The sequence below is a fragment of the Cryptomeria japonica genome, chromosome 4 (assembly GCF_030272615.1).
Source record: "Cryptomeria japonica chromosome 4, Sugi_1.0, whole genome shotgun sequence".
Classification (NCBI taxonomy): Eukaryota; Viridiplantae; Streptophyta; class Pinopsida; order Cupressales; family Cupressaceae; genus Cryptomeria; species Cryptomeria japonica.
The window spans coordinates 164,839,211-164,858,564 of NC_081408.1; the positions used below are offsets into that span (position 1 = coordinate 164,839,211).

At 35.4% G+C, this 19,354-nt stretch overlaps 1 protein-coding gene across 1 annotated transcript; it reads left to right on the forward strand.

Moving 5' to 3' along the window:
• The first annotated feature begins 268 nt into the window (after positions 1 to 268).
• Positions 269 to 3,498, forward strand: LOC131875426 (disease resistance RPP13-like protein 4). Its single transcript, XM_059219669.1, has one exon. The coding sequence runs from the start codon at positions 468 to 470 to the stop codon at positions 3,318 to 3,320; it is 2,853 nt and encodes a 950-aa protein (XP_059075652.1). The 5' UTR covers positions 269 to 467; the 3' UTR covers positions 3,321 to 3,498.
• The last annotated feature ends 15,856 nt before the right edge of the window (positions 3,499 to 19,354 follow it).

Genomic DNA, 19,354 nt, shown 5'->3' on the forward strand with positions numbered 1-19,354 from the left:
ACTTGATAAAAGAAAAAGGCGCCCAGGCAAATCGAATTTGATGGCCCTACCATATTCTCAAAGCTAAAGTTAAAGTGGTGGGAATAATTCAAAGTCCAAATGATGCAACCAGAATTATTAAAGAAGAGAATAATTGATGAAGTAAAAGCGATCGGAATAACTTAGGAATGCCATGTTCAGAAAGAAGAAGAGAATAATTAAAAGTAAAAGTAATTAGAATAACTTCGGTCTCGGGAAGCCAGGGAATCCATCCTACTTAGGATCTTCTGTTTGCAGTCTTATAAATTTACTTCTTTCCCTGCTCTACTCACATTCATTCAAGTTTGGCCAGTTTTTCTTGCTTGTCAAGAGACGTCAAATTTTCAGAGTTCATAGTAGTCTTTGAGAGTGCTTCAAGTTTTATCTGTGTAGTCCATAGTAGTATTGAGAGTGCTTCAGTTTGTCAGTTGTTATTTAAGAAATCAATTATGGCATCTGCTTTGGTTGATGTTGTTGTGGAAAAGCTTGTTGGGATGTTGTTAGAGGAGATAAACAAGGAGGTTTCACTTGTCTCTAACTTCAGAAATGACTTTAACTGGCTGAGCAAGAAGCTCACAAATGTAAGAGGCTACCTCACAGATGCAGATGCCCAGAGTGCAAACAATGCGTCCGTGAAAAGCTGGCTGCTGGATGTTGCAGATATTGCTTGGGATGCAGAGGACATACTCGAAGAATGCGCTGTTCAATCTCAAGGTACTAGTAATGAAAGTCCCCAGTCCTCTTGTGTGTGTGCTTTCAGTTATTCTCAACCAGTGTTTCGCTATATAATGGCACGTCGGATCAAGGAAGTGAAAGATAGAATGAAGTCCGTCATGGAAGATGCAGCGGAGCTCAAGCTTGTTGAGTATCTGACTTATTCAGAGCAACCCTCCACGAGTACATCTGGGAATGTAAATTGGAGGGGGTCACCAATAATAGAGAGTGATTCAAAACCGGTGGCTATTGAGCCCAAGGTTGAAGAAGTCCTCCGCTTAATAGATGATTCTGCCACTCCTGTCATTGCCGTCGTTGGAATGGGCGGCGTGGGGAAGACGTTTCTAATGCAAAATGTTTTCAACAAAATAAACAAGGATAAGTTTGAGATGAAAATCTGGCTTTCTATTTCTCAGACTTACTCCCTTAGAAAGTTGCAGGCTGTCATGGCCTTGCGAATAAAGTTGCAAGCTGAGGAAGACTTGAAAGAAAAGTTGCGAGCTTTGGAGGACTTAAAAGGAGAGCTGCAAGCTGACATGGCCTCGCATATAAAGTCGCAAGCTGACGAGCTCTCCAAAATAATGTCTAAAGCTGAAGTGGTCATTTGTGGACAGGGAAGTGAGGTTAACGCAGCAAAGTGTTTTCATGAGTGTTTAACAAGCATAAGCTCTCTCATTGTGCTTGATGATGTCTGGAGGGCAACTAGGGAAGATAACTTGATATCTGCACTTGGCCTTCCAACTGGAAATAATAGCCAATGCAAAGTTGTGGTCACAACACGAAGCAAACATGTGTGCACCAACATGCATGCCCGTGTTTATGAGGTGTACCCTTTGTCCGAAGAAGAGAGCTGGGAGCTCTTTTGCGCTTATGCCTTCCCTGACTGCGACCAAAATCAGCCGTCACATGAACTTGAAGGGATTGCTCGACAAGTCGAAAGGGAGTGTGCGAGATTGCCCTTGGCTGTTAAAATAGTGGCAGCATCTCTGGCTTGTGAGAGATCGTCAACGGAGTGGGAATCCAAATTGGGACAGCTAAAAGCAGTATCTTATACCGAGGATCCAATCATGCAGATTCTCAAGCTAAGTTATGATTCTCTCCCTCCTCATCTTAAACCTTGTTTTGCATATCTTTCTTTCTTTCCTGAAGATGCAAAAATAGAGTACCGATACCTCATAAACCTTTGGGTAGCCGAAGGATATGTTCCTCAAGGAGAGGACCAGCTGGATATTGGATGGAGGTATATATGTCATCTTCAAAGTCTATGTTTGATCGAGCGACTGGGTGACATTTATGGTCAGGGAGAGAGAATGTTTAAAGTGCATGATTTGTTGCTGGATTTGGCCATTAGTATGTCAAAAGAAAGCCAATGTGTATTTAGTGCAGAAGAAGCCTTCCAGAAAGGTCCAATTGTGCAAGCAAATAGCAGGTTCCGTAGGATTTTAATGGCCAAGAAAAGCATAGGCGATGGTGATGTAAATGCAATGGCAAGCAACAGGGCATATTCTGCATCACGTCTTCGCACCTTGTCTTTCTCAAAAAATGGAGGCATTCAAAACATTCCGGAAATCCTGCTTCGCAGTGCAAAAGTAGTGCGCGTTCTTGACTTGAGTGGCACTGGCATCTCATCATTGCCTGAGTGTGTTGGAAATTTGATGCTCCTCAGAGTTTTGAATTTAAGGGAGACAAAAATTAGTGAGGTACCAGAATGTGTGAAAAACAATAAGAGTCTGCGTTTCCTTGACGTTTCTTGGTGCCAAAATCTAGAACGGCTACCTGAGTGGATTGGTGAGCTCAACTGCCTTGAATATCTAGATATACGCCCAACCCGTGGGAAAAAATTCGACGGATCGATGCCCAAGGGAATAAGAAAGCTTGTGTCTTTACAAGTGCTGAGAATAAATGGCGACAATGAATTCTTACAGTTGGAGCATTTTGTCAATTTGGTCAACCTCCGTCAAGTCCGGATAGATGTTCGTCACGAGGCTGAATTGAAAAGTATAGAAGATGGGATCCTTGCCACGTTGGTGAAGATGCGTACTTTGGGAATAATCAACGATGTAGAAGGTCATGCTGATGAAGGTCATCTTCCACCTCTATCAGATAAAATGTTAGCTATGAAGGATCTCGAATACCTTTACCTAGCTAGCTTTGCAGTGCCAAATTGGATATGTGGCTTGTCAAATCTGAAGCAACTGGAATTATGGAATTGTCATTGTGTTGAATATCCAGCACTAGAAATGATGCCCAACTTAATAACGTTGGATTTGAATAGTGATGATATTTGCAAGGCATTGCCAAAAGGGTTCGGTAAGCCTGGGGGATTCCGTCAGCTGCGTTATTTTAAAATTTTTAGTTTTTCAGTGTTAGAGGAGTTTCCAGAATTAGAAGATGGAACGATGCCATGTCTTCAGATACTAGAATTATATTGCTGTCCCAGATTGAAGAAAGTTCCACGTGGATTGGAGCTCCTGAGAAGGCTAAATGAGTGTGTCTTTGTTGAGACGGGAGTTAGAGATATGTTTGAGGAGGGTGGAGAATTATGGAATAAAATAAAGAGCAATAACCCCAATGTTAGAATGAAGTAGGGATATTGAAACGCAGAATTGCAGTGTTCCCATTCATATGTCATTATATGATATGCATGATTTATATCAAAAGAAAAGTATTTGTAAAATAAAGTAAATATGTACGAAGAGGTGTAGAAAAGCTTAGGATAAACGAAGGTAAATCTGTTTGGAATAGCATATTAAAATGGTTTGAAAAAAATATTTAAGGTAATTTATGTTATATTTTTCTTGTGTTTTAATTTTTATAAATTAATTAATATAATTTTTTAATAAATTTATTATTATAAATATATTTATTGAAAATATAAAGATATCATTTTTGAGTTATTTTGTATATTCAAGAATTATTTTATTTATATTAAAATTATTTAAGAATTATTTTATCGTATTTTGAATTGTTTATTTTATTTTTATTCAATTGAGAGTTATTTTACTTATTGAAGAATAATTATATTTTATGTTATTTCTTTAAGAGTTATTTAATAGTTTTAATTATTTTCTAAAACATATGTCAAGTGTATTTTATTTTTTATGCACATGGTCATGACATAACACTTTGTGCCTTATTAACATTATAGAACATTTTTATTCAAAAGTGTTAGTTTATAGTCACTATATAATGTTGGTTTAGTAATTTATCATTGTATCTTGAGTATTTATCCCTATGAGAAAACTGGTTGTAAAAATGTAAAGTTTGGAGGCCTTTATAAATGTCTCCAAATAATGTAATCATATATGATGCCAAACATAATAAAGCTAATGTGTTATTTTATCTATTTGCAAATATAATTCTCAATTTTATTTCTATGTTTTATCCTAGAGCACATAATTACTATTGTGAAGTGATTTAAAGTTTTACTCAAATATACTTATACTATTTTAATTATTTTGTAATCATCTAGGAGCTACATCATTCCTCTTAAATTTGACAAAAAACACTAATATCAATGTTATTTGACATTTTGATGGATATATATTAGAAACAAAACCAAGGTGTTGTAAAGATAATTTTGTTAATTTAATGTAGTGTTGATATCTTCATTATTTTATGCTATCATATTGAAATTTATTATTTCTTAATTTTGGTAGTAAATGGATGATGAAGGTTATGGTGAAATCTATTCTATAATCGTGATGAAATAAGTATTATTTTTTTAGGGTCGTTTTTAATACTATTGCTTGATAATTAGTGTGAGAATAATAAAGCATCATGTTTCTAGGAAGAGTATCTATATGTAGCATATATCAATCTATGCCCATGAAGAACTTGTTTTGATTAGATAAAATCGGGAGAGGTTCGAACCATTATACAAAAGCCTAGCAAGCTATAAAAGTGGGGTCTCGTGCGGGGTAAAACAACCAAAAGACAAAATATTTTAAACCAGAGCTAAGAACCGGGGGGAAGCAAGGGTCCCAATCCTAGAAAATAAACTACTCTTTTAGCATAGATGAAAGAGGGAGAGGAGAGGTACGATGATCTTTCCTCTATATCTTGACTACCATCTAAGCAATGCAATCAATCTTCCAGACAATGAAGGACTTGTTTTGATTAAGGGGGAAAATGGGTTATACAGGGACCAGAAACCTAGAGAGTACAAAGAAAAAGAGATTAGAAACAACTGGGACCTAGACGCCAACAAGACACAAAACAACCTAACAAAACAAGGCACAACAACCTAGACAAAAAATAAAACAACCTAACAAACTTACAAAAGCTTGCTTAATTCATCGTTCTTCCTAATGACCTCTTTATTGATCAACGTAACTTTCTTAAGTTAACACTATCAACATGAGTCATAACCTTATATTTGCTGTGAAGCCTAGTCACAGGACCCAACTGGGGCACCTCGATATCCTCCACACAATCTGAAGGCTTTTTGGGAATCTTGCTTGTCCTTGCATTAATAGCCTTAATAATCTTACCCATCTTCGTACTGCCCGAAGGGGAAATATCCTGGGAAGTGACATGCAACACTTTAGCCTACTCATTCAGCTTACAGAGACCTTCATTAGCATTATCCATAGCCACCTTACTAACAGCTACCACCGCAATCAAAATCTGTTTGAGTTTGTGACTATCCTCCTCCAAGCTTTGATTTGACTCTCATGGTCCTTCTCAAGGACTTTTTATATTAGTGTAGAAATTTTAATTATATAGGTGGTTTGGTTTGAATATATTTTCTTATTTTCTTAATTGTATTTTTTTAAAAGCTCCTTTATGGATTCTGTGGTTGATATATGAGAATCTTATTCAGAGTTTGATTATGATAGAAGATAAAGATAAATTTATATAGTATCCTATATATTTTTGTAGAACATGACTATGTATTAATATTTTTTCTAGAGTAATAGGCATTGCTATAAGAATTCCTTTACTAAACACCTTTGTATTTTTATGTGGTGTGTTTTATAAGTATTTTATATGCCTTAAATTGTAAGTTTCACCTTAAAAAAAGGGAAATTAATGCTTTATAATTGTATACTTTGGATTTTGAAGTTGAATGTTATATTTATATTCATTGGTCTTTGAAATTTGGCCGAGAATCAACCTACAATCCCTAATAATATTGCTATTTTTTTTACTTTGAGAAGTGAGGCAAGACATCTTTAACATCATTAAAATATCTCTTCACTTGTTATGGTGAAATTTCCCTTTAGACTAATACCACAATTTGAAAGAAATTTAATAGTCAAAATTATTTTTTTAATTGTGTTAGCTAGAAATCATCCAATTTTTACCTTGTACCCTTGGTTCAACATACTTTGTGTGCCCCCTTTCAAGTATCCATAATACGATTTCCTACTTTCTTCATAGGGTCCTCCTCTATTCATTTCTGAACCTCCCATCCAATTTAAATAAATTTCTATATGAATGATTAAACAAACTTATTCATGGTAGTTGCAACAAGCAACTATTTCTTCAATACATTAATTTCTAATTTTAATATAGCCATTTCACATTAACTCCAAAAATAAAATAATCTAAAAGTCTATTCTATTTTATTTTAACAAATTTTATTTCATATACTTGAAATGTTGGAAAATAAATTCTTTACCCTAGAAATGTAAACTAGGAACCATTTCCTAATCTATTTCATTAGGGAATAATCAATTAGGATAAACTTTAGTCTTGTGAGAGAATTGAGCATTATAACTGATTGTTTCCTTTTGAATGTTGATTGTATATGATTTGATATTATTTGATTGAAGATGCCAAAACAAGGTAAAATTCTAGAAAATTGACAAGATTTAGCATAACATGAAAGAAATAGATCCAAAAGCTAACACAAAAATATAGATCTAAAAATAAGATATAGATAGGAACTTGTCATTGAAATGTGAGCTTGAAAATGTTAGTCAAGTGCACTAAATTCACTAGACTTGGAGGTTCTTCCATTAGCTATTTAAACTTTGGATTTTGGATTTAAACTGAAATCACCACCTTTTAAATTCAGCCAAAAAGTATCCGTCACACATGTTCTAATTGACATAGATCATGCGTTTCGCCTATTCAAATTTTCAACTATATGTCTTAGTCTACTTTGCACAATTCCATAACTTTAAGCTCTCAGATCTATAACCCGCAAACATAAAAGAAGGGGAAATGTTGTATAGTATTAGGGCTTGCCTAAGTTAAACTTTGGTAGGTTTTAACCTCCTCTACAAAAATTATGGATGAGAGACAGAGGTTACCCTTGGTAGGATAGAGGTTGAAAACCTTCAGGAAATTCTTAAATTGACAAATCATACCTTGATATGGAACTCCTTGCCTTGAAAACTCACACAAAGATTGATGTCGATTAATAAGAGTTCATGCATGCCTTCGTTCATGGAGGAACACATAAAAATTGATCATGATTGTTGAACTTGAATTCTTGAATGTTTGACTTGAGATTTCTCCTAAATTCCCTTGGAGAAGCCTAATTGAATTTCTCAACTAGAGTGATGAATTGAAATTATGATATGTTTAAATGAGGGGGAGGGAGTTATATTTATACACAACTTACACTTTTTGGGTTAAAATTTTAAAGAAGATTGGGGAGCACTTTCCCACTCCTTATTTTCTCAACCATTAGAGGTTCAAACTTGGGTCCAAAATGATAGGATTAGGATGCTAGGCACCATTGTTTAGGAGGTCTATGACACTAGGTGCCATAGTCCTAGATTTTGAGCCAAAGCTAAGGTCAATAAACTTATGATCATGTTGGGCTTCCAAAATTAGCCATGCAATGAGCACAATCAATCATGAATCAAGGGAATCAGGGACAACCACTAAAGTGATCCAAAATGAGTGTGAAATTGTAGGGGGATATAAATTATAATAGTACATTTAGCCTCAACTTTAACAGGAGTATGACCTTATGCTCATACTCTTGATAAAGTACAAGATAGCATAAAATTTCACCAAGATATTAAAGAGAGAAGACAACACCAAGCCCCCAAGGCTTAGGATCTTATCCATCTAAACTATTAAAATAAAAGTGTTAGGTAAATGGTGTCTCAACCTTCTAATTGCATAAGGTTATTATTATAGTAAGTTTTAATTTGAGTACAAATTGGTCCAAAATTTTCCCCAAAGCTTTGGATTGCCTACATAAGTATATCCGTAATTTTTTGTTGCAAGATCATGTCTAGATTTAAAGATATTAAATTTCTCATTTTCGAAAGTTACAAATAAAAATTTTAAAGTCAATTTTAAGGGCTTTATAGGTTTTAAAATGGCTCGAAAGTTTCTGTAACCAATGTAGCTATATATAGCTTGATAGAACATGTCACAAGATTTACAACATTTCAAATAGTTCATCAATCAAACACTTGGATCAAAAGTTATGGCCTTCGAACACATAAATGAGTTGTAAAAGAGAGATACATATGTTGATGTGTGTTTTGACACATCATAGGGTATATAAGATTGGAGATAAGATGGGTTCCACTATATATTGGGTGGTTTTTGCCCATGGTTTTGTAATACCATTTGATAATTTCATGTATTGTATTTCATATGTATTCAGTGCATGAGAGGGAGGTTGTGTGTAAAAGCCTTATAACTATTGAGTTACCTTTGAATATCTATTTAGTGTAGGAATTTGTTTCACCACTTAACTTCCTTACAAAAAGGAGCAACATGATTAGTATAGGTTACACATACACATGGAACATCTGAAAACAAATAATGGTATAACCTTATAGGGCTAGTAAGTAATGAATACTAGGAGACATGAGAGAAAATGCATGACATCTAGGTCTAGTAAGGGTTTCTTATATAGGAATTATGTTAGATAAGGGAGAGTGAAATGTGTCTAGCAAGAGGTGTTATGCTAATTGACTCTTTCTAAGGAAGATTACAAAGAAAAACCTCTTCTTGCTAGATAATCTAAAAAAATTATAACTACAAAATGGGTGATGCAATGTGCAACAAGTAAAAAATTGATATGAGACTATGGGTGTTGTAATAACACCAAGCACATCATGGTGTGTGGTTAAAGTGTACAAATTAGTCTTGTGGTGTGTACAAAAACTGTACCATATAGTAGAGTGTATGCCCCCATGTTAAAGTGATTATATAAGCTTTATTGGGAGAAATTGCTTTAAGGTAGAATACATAGTCCAAAAGGAAAGCACATCACGATAGTGAAATATCCCCAAACATAGGAAAATCAAAGGTGATGGTCAAAAGACATGAAAAAGAACATAAGGGATACACTGTCTAGGATTAGTATGCAAATAAGATAAATCATGTATATCAAGTATGATTGTTTTGAATTGACCTCATCCCCCAAAGGTAGTGGAACTACAAGCACAATGGAAGAAGAGAACATAAGATGTACAAAAAATATTTTTGGGCCAACATGAAAGAAATCAAAATGATCTCAACGCTTTGCATCACCCTCAAGTAGAAAACACAAAAGCATATTTACAACATAAATTGTATACAACATATAGAATAATGAAGATACAAACAGAGGAATGTTACAATAGGTTCGAGCACTTTGTATTATTGTGATAATAGAGTAACCAAGGTTCATCCAAAGAGATCTTAACAAATGAAAATACACATAAAGCATCATAGTATGGGGTATCTCACATTACATGCAATCAAACATGCAAAATAATCTTCTGCATGAACGAGCTAGTTTAGAAAATCATCCACCTCCCAATCTTGCCCAAAAAAATTTATGAATGGTGGAAAAAATGTTAAAGGAGATACAAATAGTATGGTATATGGAGCTATGTCTAGTGACAAACATGAGCATGATCTAATAATGGATCACAATGTGTGTCACTAGGAGCTAGAGTTAATGCTTTTGAAAAGATCAAAGATAATTCATCATTATTATTCTCAATAGTTTCAATAATACCATAATCATCATCATCATCATCTAAATTAATCATAATATGAGATTTAATAGGAGGATGAGAAGAAGAAGAATGACTTGGAATCAAAAACTTCAACTCGTGATAATGTTGGGCAAGGTAAGACTCCTCTCTAAGACTAGGTGATGGTATGAAAGGCTCAAAAGATGGGATCAAATCAGTATTTGGCTAATTAGGACAAGAATTAGTTTTTGAAGCAATCTCATGAGCCTTGGCACAACATGTTTTTCATTGTTATCTCATACTATAATTTTGTTGGTTAAAACTCAAAGCTTTTATAGAAGAAGGTTGGGTATGATTCAACATTGATTCCTTTTCTTCCTTTTCTCTAGGAACAAAAGTAAGCACTAAAGGTTAATAGATAGGAGATGCTAGATATTCCTCTTTTTGCTTTATAGGGTTGTGGAGGTGGAACTGTAACAGCTAAAGAAGGAATATTAGGATTAGTGAGGATTCTTGGTCTAGGATGTGGTTCAATCATCACCTATGGTTTAGGAAGAGCTACTTCTATATCCATAGATGATGAAGGATCCTTAGGAATAGTAGTCTAAGAAGATCTTGAAATATTACCTAAGGATAAGTTAGAGATTCTATTAGCTTTAAAAAATTTATATGAAAGGAATCTGATATCTCAATGAGGTTTAAGTGGTTGAGGTTTTTGAGGCCAAAAGTAATCAGGGGTGAAGTTTCCATGATTACCTAGGGGCTAGAAAATAATATGATGTAGAGTTATAAATTGTCCTTTGTGAGGGAATTTCAAACACTTATGAATGGTAGAAGGGAATTCATGGTTGTGAGCCAAGGATGACTCGAATTAACATGAAATTGGTCTGATATAGGACTAATGGTAAAAGGAACATTTAAGCACTTAGAGGCAACTTCTACGAGAAAGGTGATGGAACCTATGGTAGGGAAAGTGAAACCATTATTCACCTTGATCAAGATGTCAAATTTATAATATGTGTCTTGATATAACCCATGTGTGCAAAGTATTATTTTGTAATCACATTTACCATACATACTGGATCAATAATCAGTCCATGTGAGAGTTTGTCTTTGATTTTTAGAATAATGTATAATGGACCATTAGGTCCTTTTCTGGTATCACTTGAGGTAAAGGTGATTTGGGTTCACATTTAGGCTTAGGTTCCTCTTGGTCTATCAAGTGCACAACATTGTTTTAGTCAAAGAAGTTTTTAACATGGTTATATGAATATCATCTTTAAGCTCAATAAATTTTATAGAATGGGAAGGAAAAGAATTGGTAAATATTTACAAGTTTTGATTAGGTGGCACTATTGATTTATTCTCTTTGTCATTCACACCATCTACCAAAATAACATTAGAGTCAATGAGGTCTTGAATTTCATTCTTCAAATGCATACATCTATCTGTGTCATGGCCAGGTTGATGATGATATTGACTATATTCTTTTGAGTTAAAGGAAGGAGGTAGATGTTTGGAACTATCTACGAGATGGAGAGGAGGAAGCTTCATCAATTTTTTGTTAATATATTGAAGTATAATGGAATACAAGGACTTGGAAAGTAGTGTGAATTTATGATCCTTGAATGGTTTAGAAGAAAAATAAGATACAACAGGGGGTGTTGTGGCTACAACTTGAGTATTAGTCTTTTTAGAAAATTGTTATTGTTTACCTTAATGCAATTTTTTTGATGTTTTCTAAAGCCTTGGTATGTTTGATGGGTATTTTTAGACATATCAATTGGAGTCGAAGATGAAGATTCTTCATATTGACTAACCTGAAGTTGATATTCATGAAGTGATGTGAACAAATATGTCAAAGATGGGTATTTTAAAATAATTTTTTTGTCTAGTGTGTGGTTATAAATTATCAATAAAAACTCTTTGCATAGTAGCATCGAGAAGAGTATAATAAATTTGCAAATACAAATGATGATATCTACCAATAAAATCAATCAATTTTTTCTTAACGCTTCTTTTGGAATGCAATAAATCAAGCATTATAACTTGTGGTCCAATGCTATTTTTTAAAAAATATTACAAAAATGCATGTACCAATTATCAAAAATTAATAATTGAATTATTAGGCAAGGAGAAAAACCATTCCAAAATATTTGCTTAAAAGAATCAAGGGAAGAGTTTTGCAAGAAGTGTATGGTCAAAGAAGAAACCATTGCACAAAGCAAAAAATGTTTTCACATGAGTATGGCGATCACCTTTTCCATTCAATTTCTCAAAACAAGGGACCTCAATATTTTATGAGAGTTGGGAACTTAAAGGATCTCAATAGAAAGTGAGATACTTGCAACATATAAATGGATAGTGGATTGCGATTGGATTATGTTGACTAATTATTTTTCTAAGGATGACAAATTTTGTAATTAATAGTTTATAGTAGCCTCGATAGGTGAATTAGATATGGAAAAGTTTGGTTATGATGTAGGATTTGAAGGTATATTATAGTAGGTAGGTGGAACATTGTGATAAGTGGGTAGAGGAGATGGTTGATGCATGTTGTGTGAAACAAAAGAGAGATTTGTTGAAGGTGGAACATAATAATATTGATTGATAGGATTAATCCCATTACTAACATGGATATAATTACCATATTGTGTAGTAGTAGCCATGATAGAAGATGTGTATGTAGGAAAATTGGCTATTGATGCAAGTAAAGACATTGATATCTCAACTTGGGTTGGAGGAGCAAAATTTTCAAGCACTTTCATGTAACTAGCTAACTTTATAGTGATTTCATCCACTATATGAACTATGCAATGTATAAATTCCACACCATGTTCATTGTCTTGAATCAACTTCCTGAAACAATCAATCAAGTGGATTGTGTCTCTATCCAAGTGTTACCAACTCACAAACTATTAAAGATTTCATGATTGCATGTCTATACTCACACATTGTTCATTAAAAACTTGTATTGAAGGGTCATCCTCATCATGAGAAGTATAAGGGGAAGTATTCTCAACAATGCTAGACAAGATATGTGCTGGATTAAGAGAAGATGATTAACCCAAGTTCTTAGGTGGGAATATGTTAACACTTAACTTAGGCTCAATGCCATTATCAAATAAACTATAAGAAGCCATGAGTCTATAGTACTAAAGATCTCATCCCCTATGTTTTTCCTTCATCTTCATATATTACTTAAATTTAATAAAAAATACCTGACTTCATTCTTTTCAATACTTGATAGCTTTATTATTGTGCATCTCTTGAATAAATTAATGAATTGCCTATACATTTCATTCATAATATATATTTTTGTTACATCATACTTGTACCACCTACTTGTGTGATAGATTCCTTTAGTTTTGTTTCATTTATCAGTCTTTGAATTTACCATTATATTTTTAATCTTTTCCCTACCTTGGCCTCCATTCAATTTTCTTCAAATCTCAAATAATTATTTTATTCTATGATATGCATGCATGGAATTAGGTCTTTAAAATCAATATTCACCTATCTTGTTTGGTAATTAGGTCTATTTTAGAATACACATAATTATTTTGAATTCTCTAATCTTCATTATTTAAGTAAATAAATTATGGTATACAATCAAATGGTTTAAATTTATAGATGTATAGATTAATTTTCATAGAGAATTAACTAAAATAACATAATCCTTTGGTCAAAAATATTGTACACTATCTCATAAAATATGCTCAACATTAAATTTGATCCACTTTAGACAATTATATTAAATTATTATCTATTTTTTTTTTTTTCTAGATGTATAGATTTTCATAGAGAATTAACTAAAATAACATAATCCTTTGGTCAAAAATATTGTACACTCTCTCATACAATATGTTCAACATTAAATTTGATCCACTTTAGACAATTATATTAAATTATGATCTATTTTTATTTTTTAAACCATTTTTTAACATTTTAAAACCAAAGAAAAAATATCTCCATGCAGTCCATAAAACTAGCTCCTTTAAATAAAATACTTTTTATTTCTCAAATAAATTAAATTTAATATTAATCTATATTCATTATATTATTAAATACTCACTTTGTACTACTTATTAAATTATACACAATAAAAACTAAAACTTAATGATATTGATATATAATATCATTTGAACTAATACAAATAGTATGCTTTGTTAGTTTTTATAATATTAATTAAGAATATTGTATTGATTGGATATATTTCTATCATAAATAGTACTAAGTAATTTAGTATGTTATAATAATAATTAAGAAAAGATACAAAGAACTTTTGAAAATGCCATCATTGTCATATACCAACGAAGTACAGGCTCCTGCCCCAAAAACTGGGCAAATCTCTAATGGTAATTTTTTGTGACTCCAACAGTCTGTATTGAAGGCTAAGGACTCTTCCTTCATGCTTCCTCCATAGATGAATCTAGTAATGCATTCACTAGTGGTAGCCTTGGGAAAAGGTCATTGTATTTTCTTCTAGTTAGAGCTTCTGGTGTGGCTAGGGTTTACATTGATAGGGATGAATAGTGGTAATATGGATGGTGATGTATGGTGTGGACATGGGTTGAATGGACTAAAGACTAGGGTAGGTCAATTGAGGGCTATACATTCACCTACATGGACAAACAAATTCCTTGTGGTTGGCTTTAGGCATTTGCAAAAGGATATTGTGCCGCTTGGAGGATCCTCAAATGCAAAGAGGAAGTATAGTTGTGATCTCCCTAAGAGGGTCATGCCACCTCCTTTGTTGTTGTTGCTAGTCCACACTGCTCAGTCCCCTCTAATAGTGGAGTTGGGAGAGAAAATTTTGATGGAGGTTTCAAAAAATCAAGATTAATTTTCTAAGCATTGTTTGATCGGCAAGTTCAGAGGGTTTTGGCCAAGCCTATCCGAGCTTGATCAATGGATTAGAAAATCATGGGGGGTCATTCTGATGGATGACATTCAAATTTATCCTTGTGCATGAGGGTTTTCTGTGGTGGTCTTCAAAGACATTCAAGATCGGCGAACAATTCTTTGTGATTATTAATGGGACTTTGAAGAGCATCTTCTCATGTTGAAACCTTGGCATCTATCCTTCGATCCTAATTCTAAATCTTTCACTGCAATCTGAATTTGGGTAAGAATCCCAAATTTACCTTTGTAGTTTTATTTTGATTCCTATTTTGAGGCAATTGTCAATTCATTGGGGAAATTTTAAAGTATTGATGGGGGATCCTCAAAGTATCTACACACAACCTACACCCACGTCTTGGTTGAAATTGACATCACCAAAGATTTGATGACAAAAAATTCCCTCACCACTAATGATAGATGATGAAACCAGAGTGTAGATTTTGAAGGTATTCTATTTTGTTTTTGCAAATGTTATAATGAGGGTCATTTGGCCAACCATTGTTCCTAACAAAAAATGGACATCCAGGATACATGGTGGAGGGATGTCTCTCCCCATCACTACTTCGTGGAGAAGGTCTCAAATTTGTCAGAAGAGGGAACCTATTACTACTAGTATGGATAGTGGAATTGGATATTCAATGGAGCTTTCAAGGTGTACGGTTGACACTATGTCCCCATCAAAGGCAGCCACACTAAGAGCTAATTTTGGGGCACCAACTATTGACTTGGATAGTGTTAAGGCCATTGTTGCTCCTTCCCTAGCTATGGACTTGGGAGGGAAATCAACATGTTCTCCTGTGCATCTTCAGGGTTAGGATTATACAGTAGAATCAAGGGATGGAGATGATGTTGAAGCTAATTAGATAGTGGTACATTGAAAAAAAAAAAAAGGGTATGTGCACCAAGTTGTGGTACCAAAAGGGGGTCTTAAGATGCCACTTTTTTTCTTCTTCTGAAATCAGCAAAGTCTAAACTTCAACGACAAATTGAAGATAGTTACACTCCGAATTTGAAGATGCAACAAGAACAAGAGTCAGAGTGCTTCGAGTCTACTTTCTAAACTACTAATTTTTTTTGAAAATGGTGGAGATTAAGGGCTTCAAAAAGGGGGGCCACAAAAAGTGGTCTTGTTTTTATGCAAAAACATAACATAGTGTCTGTTGTGGCCCCCCTAAAATGTTAACTTTTTTTTTTGAATTTTTAAAATCACTTCAGTGAGAAATTAGCTAACACCTTGTAGTTTATGCCAGATTTTTCAGCTAATTTTTTAATGAGTATATAATTTTTTACTAATTTTCGAAGTGGACACATCCTGAAAAACAAAAATTTGAGCGTGCTCCCCCCTAAAACCATTGAAAACTAATAAAAAATCAATTTTTTTAAAAAAATTGTGTAGAATGGAGTCTAGTTTCTAAAAATGTAAGTTTTTTCAAAATCTGATGAACGTGTAAAAATCTATACCCAAAACAGTGCATGTTGGTTTTTGACAAAAAATAGACACACTGACAAAAGAAATTATAGATGAAAGACTTAACGAAATCAAAATTTGAAATAAATTACATTGTTGGATAGCTAAGAGGGAGATCAAGTTTACCACTGTATTTTTTTTAACTTCATTGAAACACGTGCAAACCTGACAGAGAGCACGACCAAAAATATGTCAAAATTTTCAATGTTCTGATAAAAACACGTCTCTAGCCTGAAATGGTCGTCCAAACCTTTAGGTTGGATGCCCAAGGAAAATACAACTCGTAGGTTTGGTGTTTCCCATAGTGGGCCATTTGACGCACGCCAAATATGGCGCTCGCCCTATTTGGTGTGCGCCAAATGTGATGAATGGATTTTTCCATTTGGTGCGCACCAAATGTGTACATAGAAACCCCCATCTCACCTCTCCCTTCTTTATCTCCCTTCCCTCATAGTTCCATCTCTCTCTATGAACTAGATCTCATATTCTCTCTCTCCCCTTACCTCTTCTCGGGCTCTTCATTCATATAGATACATACTCTTCTTTGTCCCTCCCCTCTCTAGCTCTCACAATTCCCTTATTCTCCTATCCCTTGAGCTATCTCCCTCTTCATCCTTACACCCATCTAATTCCCTCTCTCACCTCTTTCCCTCAGTTTCTTCCTCACTCCCTCCTCTCTCTAGGTCCTAAGGGGTCATAGGACACCATATGACCCCTTAGGACACAATATGACCCCTAATGACACGTAAGGGGTCATATGGTGTCCTAAGGGGTCATAGGACACCATATGACCTCTTAGGTTACTGTAGGACCCATAACGACACCATATTCTATCCTAAGTGGTCATAGGACACCATATGACCCCTTAGGACACCATACAACCCATAACGACACCATATGGAGTCTTAATGGGTCATAGGACACCATATGACCCCTTAGGTGTTGTTAGGGGTTATATTGTGTCCTAAGGGGTTATATGGTGTCCTATGACCCCCGTAGGACACCATATGACCCCTTAGTACACCATATGGTGTCAGTATGGTTCGTATGGTGTCCTATGACCCCTTAGGACACCATATGAGCCCCTAGTACACCATATGGGGTCAGTATGGTCTTATGGTGTGTGATGATCCCTTAAGACACCATATGACCCCTTAGGACACCATACAACCCATAATGACAACATAAGGTGTCCTAAGGGGTCATATGGTGTCTTAAGGGGTCATAACACACCATATGACCTGTTAAGATACAATATAATCCCTAAGGAAACCTAAGGGGTCATATGGTGTCCTATGACCCCATAGGACACCATATGACCCCTTAGGACACCATACGACCCATAACGACACCATATTGTGTCTTAAGGGGTCATATGGTGTCGTAAGGGGTCATAAGACACCATATGATCCCTTACAACACCATGTGACCCCTTAGAACACCATAAAGTGTCGTTATGGGTCATATGGTGTCCTAAGGGGTCATATGGTGTCCTATGGGGTCATAGGACACCATATGACCCCTTAGGATACCATATAACCCCTTACATGTCGTTAGGGTTCACATTGTGTCTTAAGGGGTCACATGTTGTTCTATGACCCCTTAGGACAATATATGACCCCTTAGGACAATATATGACCCCTTAGGACACTATAAGGTGTCATTATGGGTCGTATGGTGTCCTAAGGGGTTATATGGTGTCTTAAGGGGTCATAACACACCATATGACCCATTAAGACACAATATGATCCCTAACGACATGTAAGGGGTCATATGGTGTCCTATGACCCCATAGGACACCATATGACCCCTTAGGACACCATACGACCCATAATGACACCATATTGTGTCGTAAGGGCTCATATGGTGTCCTAAGGGGTCATAAGACACCATATGACCCCTTATGACACCATGTGACCCCTCAGAACACCATATAATGTTGTTATGGGTCATATGGTGTCCTAACGGGCCATATAGTGTCCTATGACCTGTTAGGATACCATATAACCTAATGTATTTCATAACATACAAAGCTACTTGAGGCCAATATGTTGGTAGAGAAACCCTTCTAGTTCCTTGTCTATCCACCATTATGGGTCCGTCAGTGGGAGTTGTGAACTCTGCCCTAGCACTCCTTGCGTCTTTTGATTCTGGAAAGAGTTCTCCTTCCTGCAACAACCCTATGTCATTAAGGTTCACATTATGTTCTAAGGAGTCATATGGTGTCCTATTACCCCTTAGGACACTATATGACCCCTTAGAACATAATGTGAACCTTAATGACATAGGGTTGTTGCAGGAAGGAGAACTCTTTCCAGAATCAAAAGACGCAAGGAGTGCTAGGGCAGAGTTCACAACTCCCACTGACGGACCCATAATGGTGGATAGACAAGGAACTAGAAGGGTTTCTCTACCAACATATTGGCCTCAAGTAGCTTTGTATGTTATGAAATACATTAGGTTATATGGTATCCTAACAGGTCATAGGACACTATATGGCCCGTTAGGACACCATATGACCCATAACAACATTATATGGTGTTCTGAGGGGTCACATGGTGTCATAAGGGGTCATATGGTGTCTTATGACCCCTTAGGACACCATATGAGCCCTTACGACACAATATGGTGTCATTATGGGTCGTATGGTGTCCTAAGGGGTCATATGGTGTCCTATGGGGTCATAGGACACCATATGACCCCTTACATGTCGTTAGGGATCATATTGTGTCTTAATGGGTCATATGGTGTGTTATGACCCCTTAAGACACCATATAACCCCTTAGGACACCATACGACCCATAATGACACCTTATAGTGTCCTAAGGGGTCATATATTGTCCTAAGGGGTCATAGAACAACATATGACCCCTTAAGACACAATGTGAACCCTAACGACATGTAAGGGGTTATATGGTATCCTAAGGGGTCATAGGACACTATATGACCTGTTAGGACACCATATGACCCCTTAGGACACCATATGACCCATAACGACACTTTATGGTGTTCTAAGGGGTCACATGGTGTTGTAAGGGATCATATGGTGTCTTATGACCCCTTACGACACCATATGACCCCTTAAGACACAATATGGTGTCGTTATGGGTCGTATGGTGTCCTAAGGGGTCATATGGTGTCCTATGGGGTCATAGGACACCATATGACCCCTTAGGTTTCCTTAGGGATTATATTGTGTCTTAACAGGTCATATGGTGTGTTATGACCCCTTAAGACACCATATGACCCCTTAGGACACCTTATGTTGTCATTATGGGTTGTATGGTGTCCTAAGGGGTCATATGGTGTCTTAAGGGATACTATATGACCCCTTAGGACACCATATGGTGTCATTATGGGT

Coding starts and splice junctions, on each gene's coding strand:
- LOC131875426 (XM_059219669.1), top strand. CDS start 468: ATGGCATCTGCTTTGGTTGATGTTGTTGTGGAAAAGCTTGTTGGGATG.